The sequence below is a fragment of the Aquila chrysaetos genome, chromosome 7 (genome assembly GCF_900496995.4).
Source record: "Aquila chrysaetos chrysaetos chromosome 7, bAquChr1.4, whole genome shotgun sequence".
Lineage (NCBI taxonomy): Eukaryota > Metazoa > Chordata > Aves > Accipitriformes > Accipitridae > Aquila > Aquila chrysaetos.
Window position 1 is genome coordinate 37,960,781 of NC_044010.1, and position 18,595 is coordinate 37,979,375.

General features: G+C 40.9%; 1 protein-coding gene across 14 annotated transcripts in view; it reads left to right on the forward strand.

The window, feature by feature from the left end:
* The first annotated feature begins 18,117 nt into the window (after positions 1-18,117).
* Positions 18,118-18,595, forward strand: part of CASK (calcium/calmodulin dependent serine protein kinase) — a 243,228-nt gene continuing 242,750 nt past the window's right edge. For all 14 annotated transcript variants that reach the window (XM_030019535.2, XM_030019539.2, XM_030019537.2 and 11 more), the window contains exon 1: positions 18,118-18,206. In XM_030019535.2, coding sequence (XP_029875395.1) covers positions 18,133-18,206 — 74 coding nt within the window. In that variant the 5' untranslated portion in view covers positions 18,118-18,132. The remainder of the gene's footprint in view (positions 18,207-18,595) is intronic.

An 18,595-nucleotide genomic window follows, 5' to 3' on the forward strand; every position in this document is an offset into this window, starting at 1 on the left:
TATCACCAGAGACAATGACACTGGGCTGGGTTTGGCACTGCTGCTGCCAGACCGCTACATCTTGTTAATTTACAGTTAGCCTGTGTATTCTGTTCTGCTCTCCATTCATACCCATGTTTTCAATGTAACTATACCCCAAATAAGAATCTAGTATTTTAATGATTAATAAAGGGATATTCAAACTATTCCATAAGAAAAAAAAAAATATTTTGGTACACAGATATGAGCAATCCCTTAAAGAAGGAAAGAAAATACATTGACTGTGATCTTTGTGGCATATTTCTAAGCCCATCTACAGCATTTTCACATCCTGTGAGTATTTGTGCATCTCTCATTTTGCTTGCACAAATGTTTGTGCTGATCCCTCTTCATTGACATGTGCAACATAATAAGCTGCTATCAGGCAGCCACAAGGCTCCATCAGGCCAGGTGTTCTGCAAAGATCTATAAAGACATTTTATACCAAGAAATTTGAAACTAAGACATTTAAAAAGTGACCACAGTGGCACCAACTTTAAGTCTTATGCACATGGCTTTGTGGTATTTACCTGCCACTCATTTAGACTGCATTTGCCCTCACATCTGGGTCAAACTCCACCTTGAAGGTAAGGTTCTCCGGTGAGGTTGTCCACGTGCATGTGGACATGTAGTCATCACTAAGATCTGTAAAAGCTACGTGATGTCTTATGTGGGAAGTGCTCTGCAGTACTTACAGCAATTGCGATATGATGATAAAAGAAGGCATTTATAGCATGGTGAATATGAAGAGAGAGGAATGGGAAAGATAATGAGAAGCCCTACCAAAAGGACAGATTAAAAGCCTCAGGTACTCCACCATGCCAACAAGCCAACTCATCCTGCATCACTTCCACAGGGCCAGTTTCACTTATCTTTTCCAAATAATATGTGGTCAGCTTTCAAGAAGGGCTTGGCTGTGGGGACTGAAAAATAGCACGGGCCACAGGGCAAAAAATCGTGCATGAATGTTTATAAGAGCATCTACTTAAAAGTAAAAACTCACTTTCATTGTATGTGTAGGTTCATTTCTCACTTCAGCTGTGTGTGAAGAAAAGATCATTAAGAGCACAGGCATGAGTTATGAAAATATTTGACTGCAACTAATAAGATGCTAAACTGAATGAGATGTGATGGGAAACACATCTCTTGGCATGGATTCCACCACTGCTCCATTTGGACTGAAGAAAGCAAATACCAGCTTCAACTCAATTGTTTTACTCCAGCAAAAACCGCTGTGGCCTTATTCATCCTATTGAATTTGCTGTCTCTTTATGTCTTACATACAGCTCCTCTTCCATGAATGGAGAGAAGAGCCAGATGCCCCCTGTCAATCAAATCATACCATGGTATTTTTACCAAAGATAATTTGCAATATACTGTTCCAGGCCATTTTGATGCAGAATTAGCTTTAAATATAATCCACTTCTCTCAGCAACCCCTCCCTAATGTCTCCCAACTAGTCACATACACAGCCAGCAAAACAAATATGAAACATTACTGCATCAGAACTCATATTAACAGATTACATCCTCAGGGACTGCTGCCACTCTGGGTAGTTTCTCAAAGCCAGCATTTCCAAACCAAAATTTTATAATGTGCCTTGGATATGCGATACTTTCTGGGTGAATGAGGTTAGGAACATTTTATTAATGCCAATTAAACAGCAAGAGTAGAAAAGGCATAAGATGTTCCAAAAATGAAACATTTAGTAAGAGTAAATAAAAAGAAAAAAGTGCAAAAAAAAAGAATCCTCAATCTATCTCACTTGATTAGGTGATACTTCTTTAATCAGCAAATTGCAATCTTGTTTCAGACTGCAGATTGTTGCTATGAAGAGTGTAAGAACAAACTAAATCATCTAGCACTTATTTAAAATGCTGCAACACCAGCAGGCTTATTGTAATATAATAGAGTAGTAGAGCAATTACACTGTGAGATTAATATTTATAGAACATAATCAGGTTTTCCTTATTTAAAATATTATTCAATAATTTGTGCTCCTTAAAAGCATCTTCAAAGTCGATGTAGGGTTTGAAATAAGTCTTTACGGAAAGGTATTGAAACCCTGGCAGGAACCCGGAACGATGGTCGCTGCCCCTCAGAGATCACCCGTGGTGTGGTCCCTGCAAGTCTTGCGCTTCAGGAGCGAGCATCTCCCTCTCTGATCTGAAGGAATGAACACAAGAGAGATTAGAGGATGGGTTATAAAATGGCACGAAGTAGGTGCTGTGAAAGGGATTTGCAACATTGCCTGGGACAATGGCCATTCTGTAGCAAGAAACACAAGAAACCAACAGAGATCAGAGACGGAACCTCACCAGGAGGAGGGAGAGGAGGGTATTTTTCCACAAGCAATCAAAAATACTGTGATACTGACATATCCATTGTAATCCATGTAAAGCCAGAGCCTCAGAAAATTAAGTGTGAACCTCCAGGATGGCCAGCCAGTGACACGAGGACACAGGTTTCTTTCTTCCAGGACCGTCCCCTCTCTCGAGCAGGAGCTGTCGATCACCCTGTGTTCATACTGCACAAAGCCCAAGCATGACCAGTCTGGGCAAAGGTCTCTGTGGGATATTGCAACACAAATTGTGTGCAGTAATGACTAGTATTTCTGGAATATAGTTAAAACTAGCATCGGAGCTCTTAAACTATTTACTTCAAATGTGAGAAAGATATATGCTGTGATTTCCTTATCTGAGTCGGAGCAACAACAGTGCCCAGATTAGAGAAAGAGAGATGGAGGTAACAAATCCCTCACACCCACAGCACAGGGGATCAATGTCTCTTTCCATCAAGAGGAACTGACAGTATTTTAAGGTGCTAATTGTTAGTACTGCCAATTCTGAGCTCAACATCTTCTGCTGTAATGAGCCCTGCTTCAAATTGCAAAATGCACGCACATTTTATAACAGGGTGTGGGAGTGTTGTTAATTGCTTAGCTGCACTCTTCAGGAAAGCATTTCTTACATCTGAGTGTGTGTAACTCCTGGTCATATTCTTTGCCCTGTAAATCCCACTTCTTTTTACCTTATAGTAAATACCCAAAGTGCTTTATAAACTTTGCATCTAATGTAACCAACCAAGATATGATTTTGCTGTATAAGCAAGTGGGAGAGTCCTTCAGTTTCCCTATCTTCAAGGTTTGTCCTGCTTATAGACAGGACAAAACCATCACCTGGTTCTGGAGTGCTCAGCATCCAGTTTCTCCGGTATTCATAGAGATTTCCAGACCCCACTCCTGTGACATCTCAGTCTCACTCAGCACCCAAATCTGCTTGGCGCTGCCCAGTGGAGCCCAGGTTCAACCCCGCGCTCCCCTCGGATTAGCCTGAGGAAAAATCCCACACGTCTCCTCTCTGGAAGTGGCCTGTGACAGCAGTGGAGGAGAAGACAGCTCAACCAAGCATCTTCACAGGGAATAATGATAGGTTACAGCAGACACACAAACGGAGAAAATAGAATACTTGAGATTAAACTAATTAAATTCATTGCTGATACAGCTTCTGGCTTCAGCAAACTTGGGTTTTTACATCTCACCAAACACACAGCTCCCTGGCCTCCCTTCTTTGTCTTCAAATTGTAAGAAAGCCAAATTTTTTGTTTGCTTGTACCATCTGATCAGCTTCCTGGCAATGGCTGTCAGCAGTGGACTTCTCTTGACATCATGTCACTAATGGGGACAACTTGCAAAGTATCAGTGTAATACAGAGCAACAAATGTTTCGGATTTCATTTTAGAAAGCACTGAATAGAATATAGCATCCACCGCATAATTCCCCTGTACAGTCTCTGTTAACTGCTCAGAGGTGCTCAGTACTTGGGAAATCCTTGAAATCAAAGGCCATTTCCCTCTTGTGACTTGCTCCAGACAAGCCCAGGCTGATTGGGGTTGCTGGTGGAACTGAAAACAGTTTTGCCCTCTGCCTTTTTTAAAATAGCAGCCAACCATGTCAATCCAGCTTTGTTTGTGACACGAGTAAAAGCTACAACGTGGCCACTTCCATTGTTTGTTTTTTAATTTCCCTCCATCAAACAGTACTTTATTTCCTTCACCTTCATATCTTCCCTGGCAAGCCAGTGATTCACAAATGTATCTTTTTCATATCTTTAGCAAAGATATTTTAATAAAAATATTAGCTTGACTTAGGCGAACAATACCAAAGTGTACTTCCAAGTGTAAGTCTGAATTGAAAAATAGAAATTTGCTTTGATATTCACAGTGCCTTTGGTCCTTGTAAACATTCACAGAAAGGATTTTTTCCCTACAAAGGCAACCAATATGTTTGCAAGTTCATGCGAAGGCACTGGCACTTTTATAAACAACAACAAGATAGTCATCTAATTACAGGACAAAATAAATGGCAGGGGACTTAAGTGGCTATTCCAGCATTGGAAGTAATAAAGTACAAATGGATGACAATATAAATATTACCACATACAGGTGAATAAAAGTGTGACTTGTACGCACCTCTGCCAATATATTAATCCATATCTCACATGTATTATTGTTTTGATTATTTAAATGAACAGCTGGACTTCTCCATCTTCAGTGGCTAATTTGAAAAGAGAAGGTTCCTATTCCTACATCATAGGCAGATAGAGAGGAAATGGTAATTCTGTTTTCAGACCAGGGACCAATCTGTGCCAGATCAGTCAACATTTCCTACAATCATAGAATCGTAGAATATCTCAAGTAGGAAGGGACCCATAAGGATCATTGAGTCCAAATCCCTGCTCCTCGCAGAACTATGTAAAACTAAACCGTATGACTAAAAGCATTGTCCAGATGCTCCTTGAACTCTGACGGGCTTGGTTCCATGACCACTTCCCTGGGGAGCCTGTTCCAGTGACCCACCACCCTCTCAGTGAAGAACCTTCTCCTAATGTCCAATCTGAACATCCCCTGAGACATATTTAGTCCCGTGGATCTCAGTTTTCTTTTTAACTTTGAGATTTAATTCTTTCTCTTTTTTTTTTTTTTCCTGTCTGAAATAATTAGGCATGTTTTGCCTGTGAACCTGGAGGGTGCATCAGCTGGAGCATATTCGTTCAGCAGTTCAACTGGAAAAGTGCATTCTTGAACGTAGACCCATTCCAGAAAGTCAGTTCCTGGTGCCATGTAGAAGGTAGGGAAAACACTTGATGGTTCGTGACTTGCATCTTGAAGAGAGAGCGCCCACAGTGCCCAACACTTTTGCGCTAGTAAGAAAGATGTACCAGGTTGCAGACCCCAGAAGGGCCTAAACTTTATTTCTTCACTTGAGGTGCACAAAGTGGGCAAGAAAAACAAAGCACTGCAGGGAAGTGCTGCTGCAGTCTGCTCACGGTGGCTGTCCTCTCTTTCTTCCCCCCATTGCCACAGCTCAGTGATGAGTTGGCTGTTTAAACAATGCGGAAGATGGGACTGATTTGTGAAATTCTTTTCCTGTGTATGAAATGCTTTGTATGCAGTCTTTTTGACAGGTAGAAGCTCCTGTGCACTCCATGGCTTCCTCTTCTCCTTTATTTAGGAATTCTTGATTTTAACAGGAGAATATTGACTGTTGCAACTATGAGAAAGGTTATGTGGTGTCAGTCTCAGATATCATGTAGAAGGAACTTGTACAGAAAAGACTGCAGGCAAATTAATGCACGCTGTCAATCTAAAATCACTGTTGTCAGGCATTTACAGCCCGTATCTAAATTATATTAATTTTTGACTGTCCATACTGCCAGCCTGACAGATGACTGGTTCATGTAATTGTTGTGTTTTCTTCTCATTAAAAGATACTTGCAAAAGCATCTTTAAGCAAATATACAAGTCGCACGACAAGAAAACGGTGTTCTTCTAGCAACCTTTGCTCTGCACATTTCTGGCAGGTTTTTTCACCACATTCCACATCAATAATGCAACAGCAACCAAAAGGCCATGTAGGCATTTAATCTGTGAGTGCTGAGGGCACACAGCTACCGGCTGAATGCTCTGCAAACACTCTCCATCATATGCTTCCACTCCAGGGAGTTGCCATTGGAGACTCCTCAAAGTCTAAGTTAGATTCATTTTAAAATACAGCACTTTTTGACACTAAATAAAACAAACTCGTAGCTTTATTGAATTATATGAAGTGCTGCAGAAAAAAGAAGAAAAATTATGTCTTTAAACTGTAGTCTTGTCTCATCTGAAAACAGCTACCAGGAGCAGACTAAAACTTCCAAGTGATGGCATGTAAAAGTACCCTTTGTCCAATTTATAACTTGTATATATCTACATAAATGTATACATCATCTTTCTTACTGCACCCAACAGAGCTACATAACACTGATGCCAGCAGGAGAGAAGGAGCAACAAGAGACAGCGTGAAGAAAGGGAGCAGGGCTACAAAATGAAGAGAGCAAAGGAGAGACAGACTCCATATCTACTCTCATCCAAGGAGAATGGAGCAATACAAATTATTTTTTCCAATGGTGTCTTCCAGACACAGCCAAAGGTGCTTTGTTTGACTTTGCCCTATGCTTTGAGATTGTTCACTTACTTAGAGCAACACACAAATATGGAAAGCAATTATTTTTGTGAAGCGTGCTTCAAATAGGGAAATAGTATTTGCTATAACTCGTATCCCATTATATGCACATTGCCAAAGTGCAATTAATCACATGCAAACATTATAAACATTATAGTTGTCAACATTTAAAATCTATATTAATGCTTTTGCAGGTAATTAATATATGGAAAGCATTCCTCCAGTGAAGGAAAGAGAACACCTAAGGAATAGTATGGTAATCTTATCTTCTCTCAAAGGCAAAACTGTAAAGATTTTAGTGGTGACACTGTCTCTGTAATAAATGTAGGCTGCCTGAGCTAAACACATGAGAATATATATATAGCATGAACTTTTAAAGAAAAGTTAGCTTGTTGCCCAAAGAAAAATAAGAGTTTTTTCTCCCTTTTCTTGCTTCTTCTGGTCCTTTCTGACTCCTGAATGCCAGGAAGTAGAAAAAGCAATTAATATTAAAAATTACTGTCATTACATAGCAAATAATATAATATATAATCCCCCTGACACCAAACCTTAGATAAGAATTCAGTCCACGAAAGGACCTTATTGGAAATGTTATTGTGCAACTGCAAAGACAGAGACACAACCCTCGGTTTTGCTTCTAAGTCCCAGGGGCAGAAATAAAAATAGAAACTCCAGGGGCAGCAGGGACAGGACAGCTCGGAGGGCGAGGAACTGGGCTGCCTTCACCTCTTCCCTCTTGCAATGTCGCAGTCATCTGCTCCTGCTGTTATCCTAAGGATGTGTCTATTGCCACTGGAAGGTCTTTGGCATAGCACAGTTTGAAAAAACAACTGCGGTTTACCAGAGGGAAAAGATACTGAGAGTAATGAAGTGAAAGGATAGTCCTTTCTACCCATGTATATATATCCTTATATTTTATCTGCAGTATTTCTAGAACACCTAAGAACTTAGTCTTTGCATGTTCCTTGAAAAAAGAAGTATACATAAACATATGGCAAACGCGTTCCTGGAAAGAAAGATAGCTACTAATAAACGAGCTCCGAATTAGGTGACAAACCCGCTGGAGGGGGAAGGACTGGAAAGATCAAGGTATACCCACACTGCCGTCTGTGATAGAGCTGCAACTGCTGCTGTAAGCGCAGCAGTGCAGATCTGGCTTTGTGCTAACTGCTTCTCGGGTGGGTTTGGCAGCCTGAGCCGTACTCGGAGCTGCTACCACCGAGCTGCAGGCAGCAGCTGTGAGAGTTAATTTAAGACTGGCTTGAGCATCCTTCCAGTATAGTGCTGCAAGAGCACTGACTTCGGGGTACTCTTTAGGCAGTATTACAAAAGTATAAAAGTATTAGGTATAAAATAATGATTAATGTACAGTAGATAGATGGGTGTTCCTTATTTACTCTTTTGCATAAAACAGCGCTAGGACAGTATCAGTAAAATAGAAAACAAACACATCCAGGACAGACTTTTGCATGTGAGGCATAATTAGCTGATGGAGTTCCTCTCTAGCACACATTACTACACCCAACAAATCAGAAGAATTCCAAGAAAGGGTAGAGATTTGTATAAACTGTGAGAAGAGAGTAGAAGGGACAAATCACACATGAATATTGAAAAACACTAATGCTAAAGCAAACAGCAAAAACTCTCTTTTAACTGTTAGGATTTAGGAAGACTACAGAAAATATATTTCATAGTTGCTTCTCATACCATTTTCTAAATTGCTTGGCATGGACCGGTCTCAGAAACTGTCAGCGTACTGGAATAGAGGAGTTCCCAGTATGAGATTTGATACGGGAGGTGCTAATGATGCTGGGAATGATCATCACCATTGCTCAGCAAGCATTCCCCAGACACAAAGCAAGCCTACAGAGGCTGCTTGTGAACACAGCTCTCCTTTCGTCCTGAGATGTTGAGCAGTGATACACTCAACAGCTCACTCTTTTACTGTATTGGTTTTATAGTCTTTAAAGGTCTGAATATGACTTTCCATCTTTCCGGCAATGCTTTTTCTTTATTGCTTGCATGAGTTGTTCCATTTCATTATCCACTGGCATATTATATCTTCCTTGTTTTGACAGGGACTGTTCTGTTACAATTACCTGCTGTCGTTGCGGTTCAAGTGAAGGTGCTGCCAGCTGGACAGGGCTGTAAAGCAACACGAGTGAATTCCCCAATGTTAAAGTTTTTTTGAAAATACAGGAAGCAATTAGCTATCTCTATATTTAGAAGAGTGCTTGTATTGCAATGAGGCACTGCAGCCGGAGATTGGGGGCAGACGGAGCCTTGATGCTTCCCAAACTTCAGAGATGTTTGACTCTTTCATCGCATTTAAAAACTCTTCATCTCATCTGGAAAATTCGTAACATATAGGAACATGTGATACTTAGCCACAAAAGAACATGGGGATAAACTGCACCAAACCTTTCAAGAACAGTATTCCACATCATTCTTACAAGGGGAAACAAAAAGTTATGACAGGCGGCAGAACTGACAGAAAGCGCATGTTCTTCTGGTGGGCTGAGCACCTCTTGTCTCAGCTAACCTGAATAGAAATCAGCAGGGAACAGAAACCTGGGCTTACCAGCATTACAGGTCTGCATCCAAAAACACGGGAAGGAAAGGGGGAGGATGCAGGAGGTGGCAGCACGGGCTCATACAGGTGACCTGCTCCACTACCAACGGATGGACGAGGAACTCCCTCGTGTCCCTGTACGCTCTGTGCTGGAGGGACAGTCGGTGACCAGTGGTGGCCACCGGACCTGGACTGCTGGAAGAAAGGCTTAGGACATACGGGACACCTATCGTCTCCTGAAAGATTTCTTCACGCACAGTTAATTATGAAAAAAATTAATACAGCCTCGTTTTAAGAAACGAACAAACACAGCACAATATTTCAAAGTTACTTTTCAAAAAGATGACTAGAACACATTTGGAGGTCATGATAACCCCAAAGCGTACTACCATTAAACCAGACTTTGCTACCAAACGTGCAGCTTCAGCAATAGATGAGTACAGACCAGAAAGCTGAGGCCATACATGAGGGGCCGTGCTCCTAAATGTGAGATAGAAAACTTGAAGAGAAAGAGGAATTTCAGCTATAACATGATAACTGAAGCTAATCAAAATTTAGTACATTTAGCACGGGTAGTACTTTTTGCCAAATTAATCTTAGTTATATAAAAGATCATTATTTGCCATAATAAGGCATAGGAATGTTTTTTTGACATTTTTTGCAACTAGTTTCTACTGAGCTAGTAAGTCTAGAAATTATTGTTACCTTCTGAAAAATGAAAATTAACCTCTTACTACCTTGTTTGCTCTAAAAGTTTGCCATTTAATCCGAATTGCAATATCCTTTCCTTTTCGGAGGATATACAGTACAAACGGAAATATTTTCCTTCTCCAAAGCACCTTCAGTTTCATGGAAACCTAGAGAGATTCCTGTAATTTTCCAACTATTACAGTCCCCAAACATTTTACTCTTGAAGGTGATTATTAGATCCACCAGTTTTGTCTTTCATCTGTGGCTTCCTAACAGATAAGCTGGTTTTGTGCCCCCTCATAAACTTACAAATTAAACTCCTACATGCCCTCCTGCTTCTTAATTTGTTGTTTTGGGACAGCACTGCCATTAGCTCACTTCAGAACAAAACCATTATTGAGATGAGCTACAACAATCTCGTCTTCAAACAGTAAACTGCAACTTACAAAACAAATTTGCATTACCCTCAATATTTAGCTTAAACATTCAGTACCATACAAAACAAGCTCAAGAGCATTCAATTTAACGACACATGGAAGAAATTCTTTCCAGAAAAGTGAAATTTTCATCAGAAGTCTGGGGTCATCTTGTGTTAATGAAAATGTTTTTGATGGGTCTTCTATAGTCAAGTTCATCACTGACTGCCCCTTGCAGCACTGACTAGTGAATACCAGTAATTATTCTCAGGAGCAGCATACAATTGCCACTTTATACAGTATAAATATTTGCTTAGGCAGCAAGAAAATAGTGAACTGTTTGTTCCCTAGACTTTAAACTGGGCTATTACTTTTTTCAATGTAGAGAGACATACTGTAGCCTCTCACTGGAGTGCGTGATCCGATAATGAGGCATAAAAATAAGGAGGAAAGTTAATCCATAATTCCTAAAGACAATTAGGGTACCTAAAAGTACTCACTGCCAGGATGCTTCTAGTGACGCTCTAGTGACGCTCAGTAGGTAGCAAATTCAGGAATAGCAAGGGACATGTCTTTGAAAGGTACAGTGTATGGTCCAGGCCCAAAGCTACCAGCCAATTTAGGGTAAAATATGGTGGTATTGGTGTTCTTGCTTACCTGGCAATGAGAGTGTGCAGAGGTCAGGCTCAATCTTGCTCTTTCCCTAACCCTGCACACTTGTTAAGTGCGGTCAATAATTGGTCTAAAATATTTAGCTCCATTTTCTAACACTTGCATGACGATAGCAATCTTTGTAGAGCAGGCTGCAATTTCCAAATGTACACAAGCAATAACTATCAACGCGGCAGCAGCTGCTGCCCTTCCAGAGGGACTGATGTGCCATGGAGAGGGAAGCAGGGCTGGAAAGAAGGTTTCATCCTTCAGTTTCTTCCCAGAGATAAGAGATACTCATGGAACACGCCAGTGTGGGTCTGCTAATTCAGAGACAGGAGTAAACTTGATCTCCTGGTGGTAAGGATGAGATATTAAGCTAAGGAGCCATATAGCCAGGGCAGTCACAATGTGAATGAGACGTTACCTGAATAAAGCCTTCATTTCTTTAAACAAAAATCCTTACAGAGACAAAGGTTTTAGGCTCTCCTTTGTTAGAGATTTTTCTGTTCAGGAGAAACTTGGGATCCACAAACCTGAGTCCCCAAGCTCAGGTCCTGCCTGAGACTCTGCAGAGAAGAAATTTCCCCTTTCTGAAAAAGCGATGAACATCTCCTATGTCGTACCAAGGATGACATCTGGACAACCCTGAGTGCACAAAGGTCAGAACAACACCAGGCTGCTGAAAGAAGTACAGTAATGAAAGCAAAAAAACCCCACCCAACCTGGCATTTTTTATAGACTCCAGAGGTAAAAAGTGGAACCTCAATTACAGTAGAAGTGCTCTCATTAAAATCTTCCTCTTTCTGTTTCAAATGTTTATTAGTTAGCATACAGGGAACTACATGCAGGTTTTTATAAATCAAACAGCACGGCATTTATGAGGGCTTATGATGCAGTGATGCCATTTTAATAATAATAATTATGATTATTGTTTTACTTTTGAAAAAATTTATATCTGAATATGACTTGCGACTCAGTAAATGTCTCTTGTCTAGATTGCAATTTAATTTTTCAAAAGAAATTACCAACTCTCTTAGAATTTGAATCAGTTGCTGTTGAAATATTCACAGTGCTTTAGGTATAGCATTTTACATAGGATTTAATTTCATATGAGTATATATCCTGGGGAAGCAATGCCTGTTTTGTCTCTTTGGACTGCACTGGTAGGTGACGAGTATGGCTCCCTGCACCCCCACCCGGGTGATACCAGGTAATCAAATCACTGTTCCAGAAGGGGTCAAGGTACCCAACCAAGTTAACAATGTCATCCCAGACGGATGCCATGAAACACAGCACTGCTAATTCATTTCCCTGAAAGGTACGAGATATTTGGGAAAGTGCACTCACACAGCGACTGATGTCCGTACAAGTTCATCTCCTTGCCCTGGCTTAATCTCTACCACTCTTAGTTCCAGGAGACCCGCTTCTACCCACCTCTGAATTAACAAACTGTTATATTCGCTGCATCTGCCTCCCTCCCCACCTCTCTCTCTGTGTGGCTATCAGCTTCTATTTGCTGACAACCCACTTCTTATTCCTGGGATGAGAATTTGTGAGGTTTAAGCATTCTCTTTTGTTTCAAGCCTTGGGAACAGTAAACACTCCTAGACTGGACAAAGTCAAGCAGATGGGCTTTTTTTTTTCCTCACTCTGCTATTTTTCCTGAGGGAATTATATTTTTCCCATTGTTTCGTCTCCCGTGTAATTTTCCTTTACTGCCCTCTTCTGATTTAACTCTTGGATATTAGGTAGGTTAATAGTGAATAGATAACCTGCAAGTCATCCAATATGGTAAAGATGCTGGCACTTCCCTCACTCTGCCCATTAGAGATATTCATCATTATATCTCCAGTGACAGCATACACATAAACCATCACCAAGGATGCTAGACAAAAGAATCCCCAAGTTTAGTGGATAAATCAGAAAAATTTAAACAACATCATAAACACAAACTTCCATACTTTCTACAAACTTCCATTACTGCCAGCAATACATTTTGAGATGATGTCATAATGCATACATCACAAATATCCAGATAAGCAAGGCTTGTAGCAATCTTCCTACCAAACAGCCAGAGAGCATACATATGTGAATATCTTTTTGGCAGTATTTGGGCTGGAGGAAAAAACAACATTTTTCTCAGGCTCATCAAAAAGCAATTGGCTTTTTAAGCACAGAGTTTTTCATCCATGGGGGTTTATTTAGGGGACTTTATTGGTTTCAGTATTTTGCAATTGCACATTGATACAAACAACTTATTCTATGTATATTTCAAATTTTGTCTTTGCTCATTGTGAAATTAAATAGCCTGATATGAAATTTGAAATTACATGCTTTTATTTCTGTGTAAACAGCATCTCCCAGTAAAGTAACCTGTAACACAGTTATGGAAGGAAATTATTTTAGAAATGGCAATTCTCAGTTGAATTTGTCTGCTCCCTTTATAGATTGAGTCACCAAATCTTTATAGACAAATGTTAGTCTTTACTACTTTTTGCTTTTGCAAAAGTGTACACCCCTGGGAGCCTGAACTGGGGTGTCTTTATGAATCATTAGACTTCAAGGATTGCAAAGAAACCCATTAACTGCATCCCAAATTCAGAAATCCTGCCGCTGGTCATTCACAAGCTATAGAGAAACACAATCTTAATTTGCAGGATACATTTGCTAAGCTGGTATCTGACAAAGCAATACATCTGGCAGGAATGACAGAGGCAGTTTGTCTGGAGCCCTCCAGTCACCAATTTTACAGTCTTGTTCCAGTCCGGAGCTGCAGCGCCCTAACAGCACCTTTGGCCAGGGGCTTCTGGAATCTACAGCAAGTTGGTAGCGTCCATCCGTTCGGATCACAAGAGCCAGGCTAACCGATCGCTAACCCCCCCCCAGTGGACTTGGGACCTGAATCTCCCGAATCCTTATCAAATCAGCTGGATTTCTGGGAGGGGAATATCTGAAGTCAGCCCACCCAGACAAACGGGAGATCCTTCCCCAGCCTGCCAGACAGGTAAAGGGAGAGGTAAGGGGGCACAGAACGGCACAAGCACCGTGGCCCCAAAGAGGCTGGAAGGTCCTTACTATATCCTTACGTCAGGCAACCGCCTAGTCATCGTGGCCCGTGACCCGTTGCTCGTGGCATTGGTCTCTGGCAGTGCTAGCTAGCCGAACTGAACCACAACAATCACCTAAGCTCAACTGCAGGTAGAGACGTAATTGCACACAACCTGCTGCCACCCTGACAAAAACTCATACACTGTAGGTTGGAGTGTTTCCAGGGCCCCAGGCAGTGTCTCACTGACAATACTTCTCGTGTTTAGAAACCACTCTCCTTTAATAGCCAAGTTAAGATTCCGTATATTACTCTTACAGCTTTCACTCTGTGACTTTTTAATGACTCGACTATTAAAATCTATAGACTTTAAATGCAACCAAGGTATAGCTTAAAAAAAAAAAGAATCCCTAAGTTTTACTGTTGGTAGGTGGTAACGGCTGAGTTAAAAGGCGTGATACTTCTCAGCAAGGATCGCTGAAAGGGAAATTAGCAAACTGGAAACTTGAACTGTCCATTAAAGAGAAGGTCCCTGCAATGGGAGTCAAGTGTGACAAGACAGACCCTCAGAGTGAGGTTCATGCAGACTGCAAGGTAAGCTGAACAGAGAGAGAAGGGATCAGAAGTAGGTATGAGACGAATGTAAGAAATGAGTTAAAGATCAGAATGAGGCACAGGGAATAATATGGCAGTATTCTATAGAAAAGATTTTAAAGTTCAAAGGTATACCTTTGATCAGGACTGATATGGACAGACAGCCGTAGACTCTGAGATTAAGAGAAAAGCATTTTTATTTATAGGTCCAACTAAAGAATAAAGCTATATGTTTTTGGACCAAAGAGAGGACAAAGAAAGCTTAGGAGTACTAAAAACCTGAAATTAAACTCTGAAAGGCTGTAAGTATTGGTTTTAAAATACAGAACTAAGAAAAGGCTCGGTATAAATATAAATCTTGTTTCCATAACGGAAGTCCAAGCTCTCAGATTAGAATCCCTTCATATTTAAGGAGCTAGGCTGTCAACACCCTATAATAAGGACTCTCACCAACTTATGTCCAATCAACTTCAGGTCTCTAGAGCAAGAGCTATAACATGCGATAGAGGATGAAGATGTTTCTAAATAAGCTTTAAGGCCTGAGTCGGTCTGGCATGACACTTTTATGCTTCCAGGGATGCTGTGGAAACAGCTAACTGGGCTTTTGGCAGAGGTAGAGCGCACTCACCCAGGGCAGCTTCATACTATAGAGCAGCAAATGGCTGAGCAGAAACATGCCCACGTCTTCTCCTCTGCCTAACACGTCTTACTTTCTTCGTCCTGGTGGAGCATGAGCAAACTCCGCTGTCTTTGGAGCGCAGCGGTGGAGCATGATCAGCTCTGGCAGGAGAGCAAAGGGGTCCCAGTTCAGCTGCTAGCTACACCTGAGCGCTCCTGTCTGGGAAGCTGTAACGCTAGTACATCCTCAGCAAAAGTCCCTCCCCACTGGATAATATAGCAGAAGATAGGAACCAGTAGTTGTTTTTCACGGCGGGGGGGGGGGGGGGGGAAGGATATAAATGTGGACAGAAGAGCTACAGCAAGCTACTTAAATGCAACTCTTTAAATGCTAGTCTATCCATGTTTTAAACACAAAACTCAATTCTATTCCCCATTATGAGAAATACATAAACTCTTCAGTGCACAGCAAGGTCTCTAAAAACTTTGCTCTCCATGGGTCCATGTGGGACTCCGTTCTGTCAAAACCTAACCCTTTCACAGGGGCAAGGGGACTACTTTTAATAAGGTGTTTCAATAATATGGTGGGGTGTGGGGGGAAGGTTTCTATAACACCCAGATGGGGAAACTCGTAGTTATTTATACCCAGTTACACTCAGCTAGGGGCAGCCCCAGGTGAATGGGGGTTCACAGCTTGCAGCCAGGGCAGCCACTTCTGCGTGATGGTGTAACCCGAGGTACTGCTGCATCATATGTGACCAAGAGGACTCAGGTCACCACACAGGTCCCTCTCACGGTCTGTACTGCTTAATTTTTGTCTCCACTCCAATTGCATCCAAAGATGAAACCTGTCTTCCGGGAGATTTATGGCCTTTGTATCACATTGCATCGAGCCCATCAAAATTTAAGATCAATTGACAAAAAACAGCGCATGAGACTTCTTAGGTTGTGGATATCTACACTGTTAGGGAAATGGAAAAGACATAAACTCAGCAGTACAAAAGGACAAGACTATGAGCTTGGACATATCTTAGGCACTTTCTGTTTGTTTTCTTTTTTTCTCCAGGATGGAAAACCCAGCCATTAAAGCGGACGTGAACAAAACAAAGATGGAGACAGGAGTCTCCATGGTTCTGTGGGATAACCTGTAATTTTACAAATGATTGTTTATTTTAAATAGAAATATTTCTGACCTCTGGTTTGTTCAGATGGCTACAGCCGTGGTTGTGATGCAACAGCAGAACCACTTTGTTCTGATTCTTGTTCTGATGCTTATATGACAGTTGAGGATTTCTGATTGTTAATAAGTTGGCCATAGCTGTATTTCCTCTACCTTACTGAGGCAGATTTACCTTGGGGTACAAAATGGGCAGATGGCAGGGATATATAGGTCATGTGCTCTTCAACACTGACAAAGGAACTCCTCCATGCGTATACATTGTCTGTCTCCTGCTGACTAAGTCTGAGAATAACTATAAAAGCACTCATTATAAACTGAAATATCTGAATTTAAGAATAAGCATACTGCCTAAACTAATTATTATGTTCAATTTTATATACCCCCTGTGAATATAAATTTCCTGATTAAACAAAACGAAGCATCTGATCATCCAAAATATGAAAGTGCTGGGTTTTAATATTGTTCATATTGATTCCTCTAATTAGCACCTTTGACTTCCAAATGGGTAGACTAGATGATACTACCTAATCTAGGATCATGTCAGCAACTGTTGACAGTCCCAGATGCTTCAGATGAGGAAGACAAAATCCTCTTCTTTGTGCAAAGATGAAATAGCCAGTCCGTTTCCTTATTTTAATGTCTGTTTTTAAGTCCCTGAATTATGATAATTTTTACTATGCTTCCTCTTCAGTCCTATGCATACTGTAGTATGCTCTAATTGAGGACATAAATATCTTTTAACTTCCTCCATCTGGTTCTACTCCTGGCCTCAGGATTATAGTCTAGTATTGCATCCATTGCTATCCATTATCCATTCTGTCTTTATCTAAATATGGTAAGTTTTATCGGTTTTGTTTGACATTTGGATTGATTGAACATCTTCTTGCTCTTGTATTATAACTAAAAATACAAGAACATGAAATATCTTCCCTTAACTATTTTTAATGTGCACTTCTATAGTTCCCATTCATTTCTTATCTAGATAATCCTAATTTCAAGTTTATATGGGAAGTTTTCCATGTTGTTCTTCCCAGTTGCTTCCAAATTCTTCTTTTCTGCTGCTCATTCTTTTTACATGACAACCAGCATTGAAAATTTCCAAATAAAAATACCACAGATTTATTTAGCATATAAATCCATACCTTCTTCCATGCCACTCCTAGACTTGGACTGAAGTTTTCATTCAAAACTTTCTTTTTTACTGGTTGCCTTTAACTTTGAGCTCTGACATCTGTATAAGCAGTTTAGGCAATTCTTCCAAAATGCAATACCCACATTAATTTTCATCTGATGCTCAGTGACCTAGCTTAGCTATCTCAGTAGTGCTCTTCAGTCTTCTCTTGTTTTAATTATCCCAAACAATTTTGTCATATTGCAAACGTTGCCACCTCACTGATCATTCTTTTACAGACTGTGAATTATATTAATCACTGAGTACTGGTACTCAGCCTTAGGCCATTCCACCACTTCTTTTGACATTTCTTTATCTGTCTCACCATGTTTCTATAAGAACTTTCTCTTCCCCCACAACAATTAGCTTTTTTCACAGGTTCCTACAAAGAATTTTTCAGAAATAATTTTTTTTTTAATTCATTTCTGTAGAAAATCTTGCGTTTTCTTTGATGGAAAAATGTTTGCTCCTACCACATGACATCCACTTAGGTGTCTTGTACCTATTCATAATTGTTTAATCCAATTTACCCAGCAGTTAAGCAAAGCTCACAAGGGCTGTAATCACAAGATTGTCCAGAGCACTTACAATCTGTTCAGCTGTCTAATGCCTTTGCGGTGTCTCATCTCCCATTTGCGCTGTACCTCCCTGGAATAAAAGCCAGCCCGGTGATGCAGGCAGAAGGCTCGGAGTCAACACTGGATTCCTGCTCCAGCTCTGCCAGCTACTGGCAGTGTAACCTTAAGTAAGTTTTCTAACCTTTCCAAATCTCCCTCCTTTCTCCAATGCAGATGGTGCTTAACAAGGTCACAGGAACAGATTTGAGAGGTCTCTGTGTTTGTCTTAGTGCCAGTTTCTGGGGGCTTGTTTGGTGTCTCCGTCAGAGCATTAGAGGTCGCGGTACGTGAGCGCAGAGCAAGCAGGGTGCCCTGCTCCTCCGTACGTCTCTGAACACCCCGCCAGCTTTCCGAGGATTTCCTTTCTGGACTGGACAGGGAACACTTTGCGGGCATGGCTCTGCCGGGCCAGAGAGCAGGGCTTCGAACCGCTCGCCTGCAGGAGCAGACACATCTGGAAAAGCTACACATGAATTTTTTATGAAGCTTGATTATTAACATTTTGTAAAATGCTTGG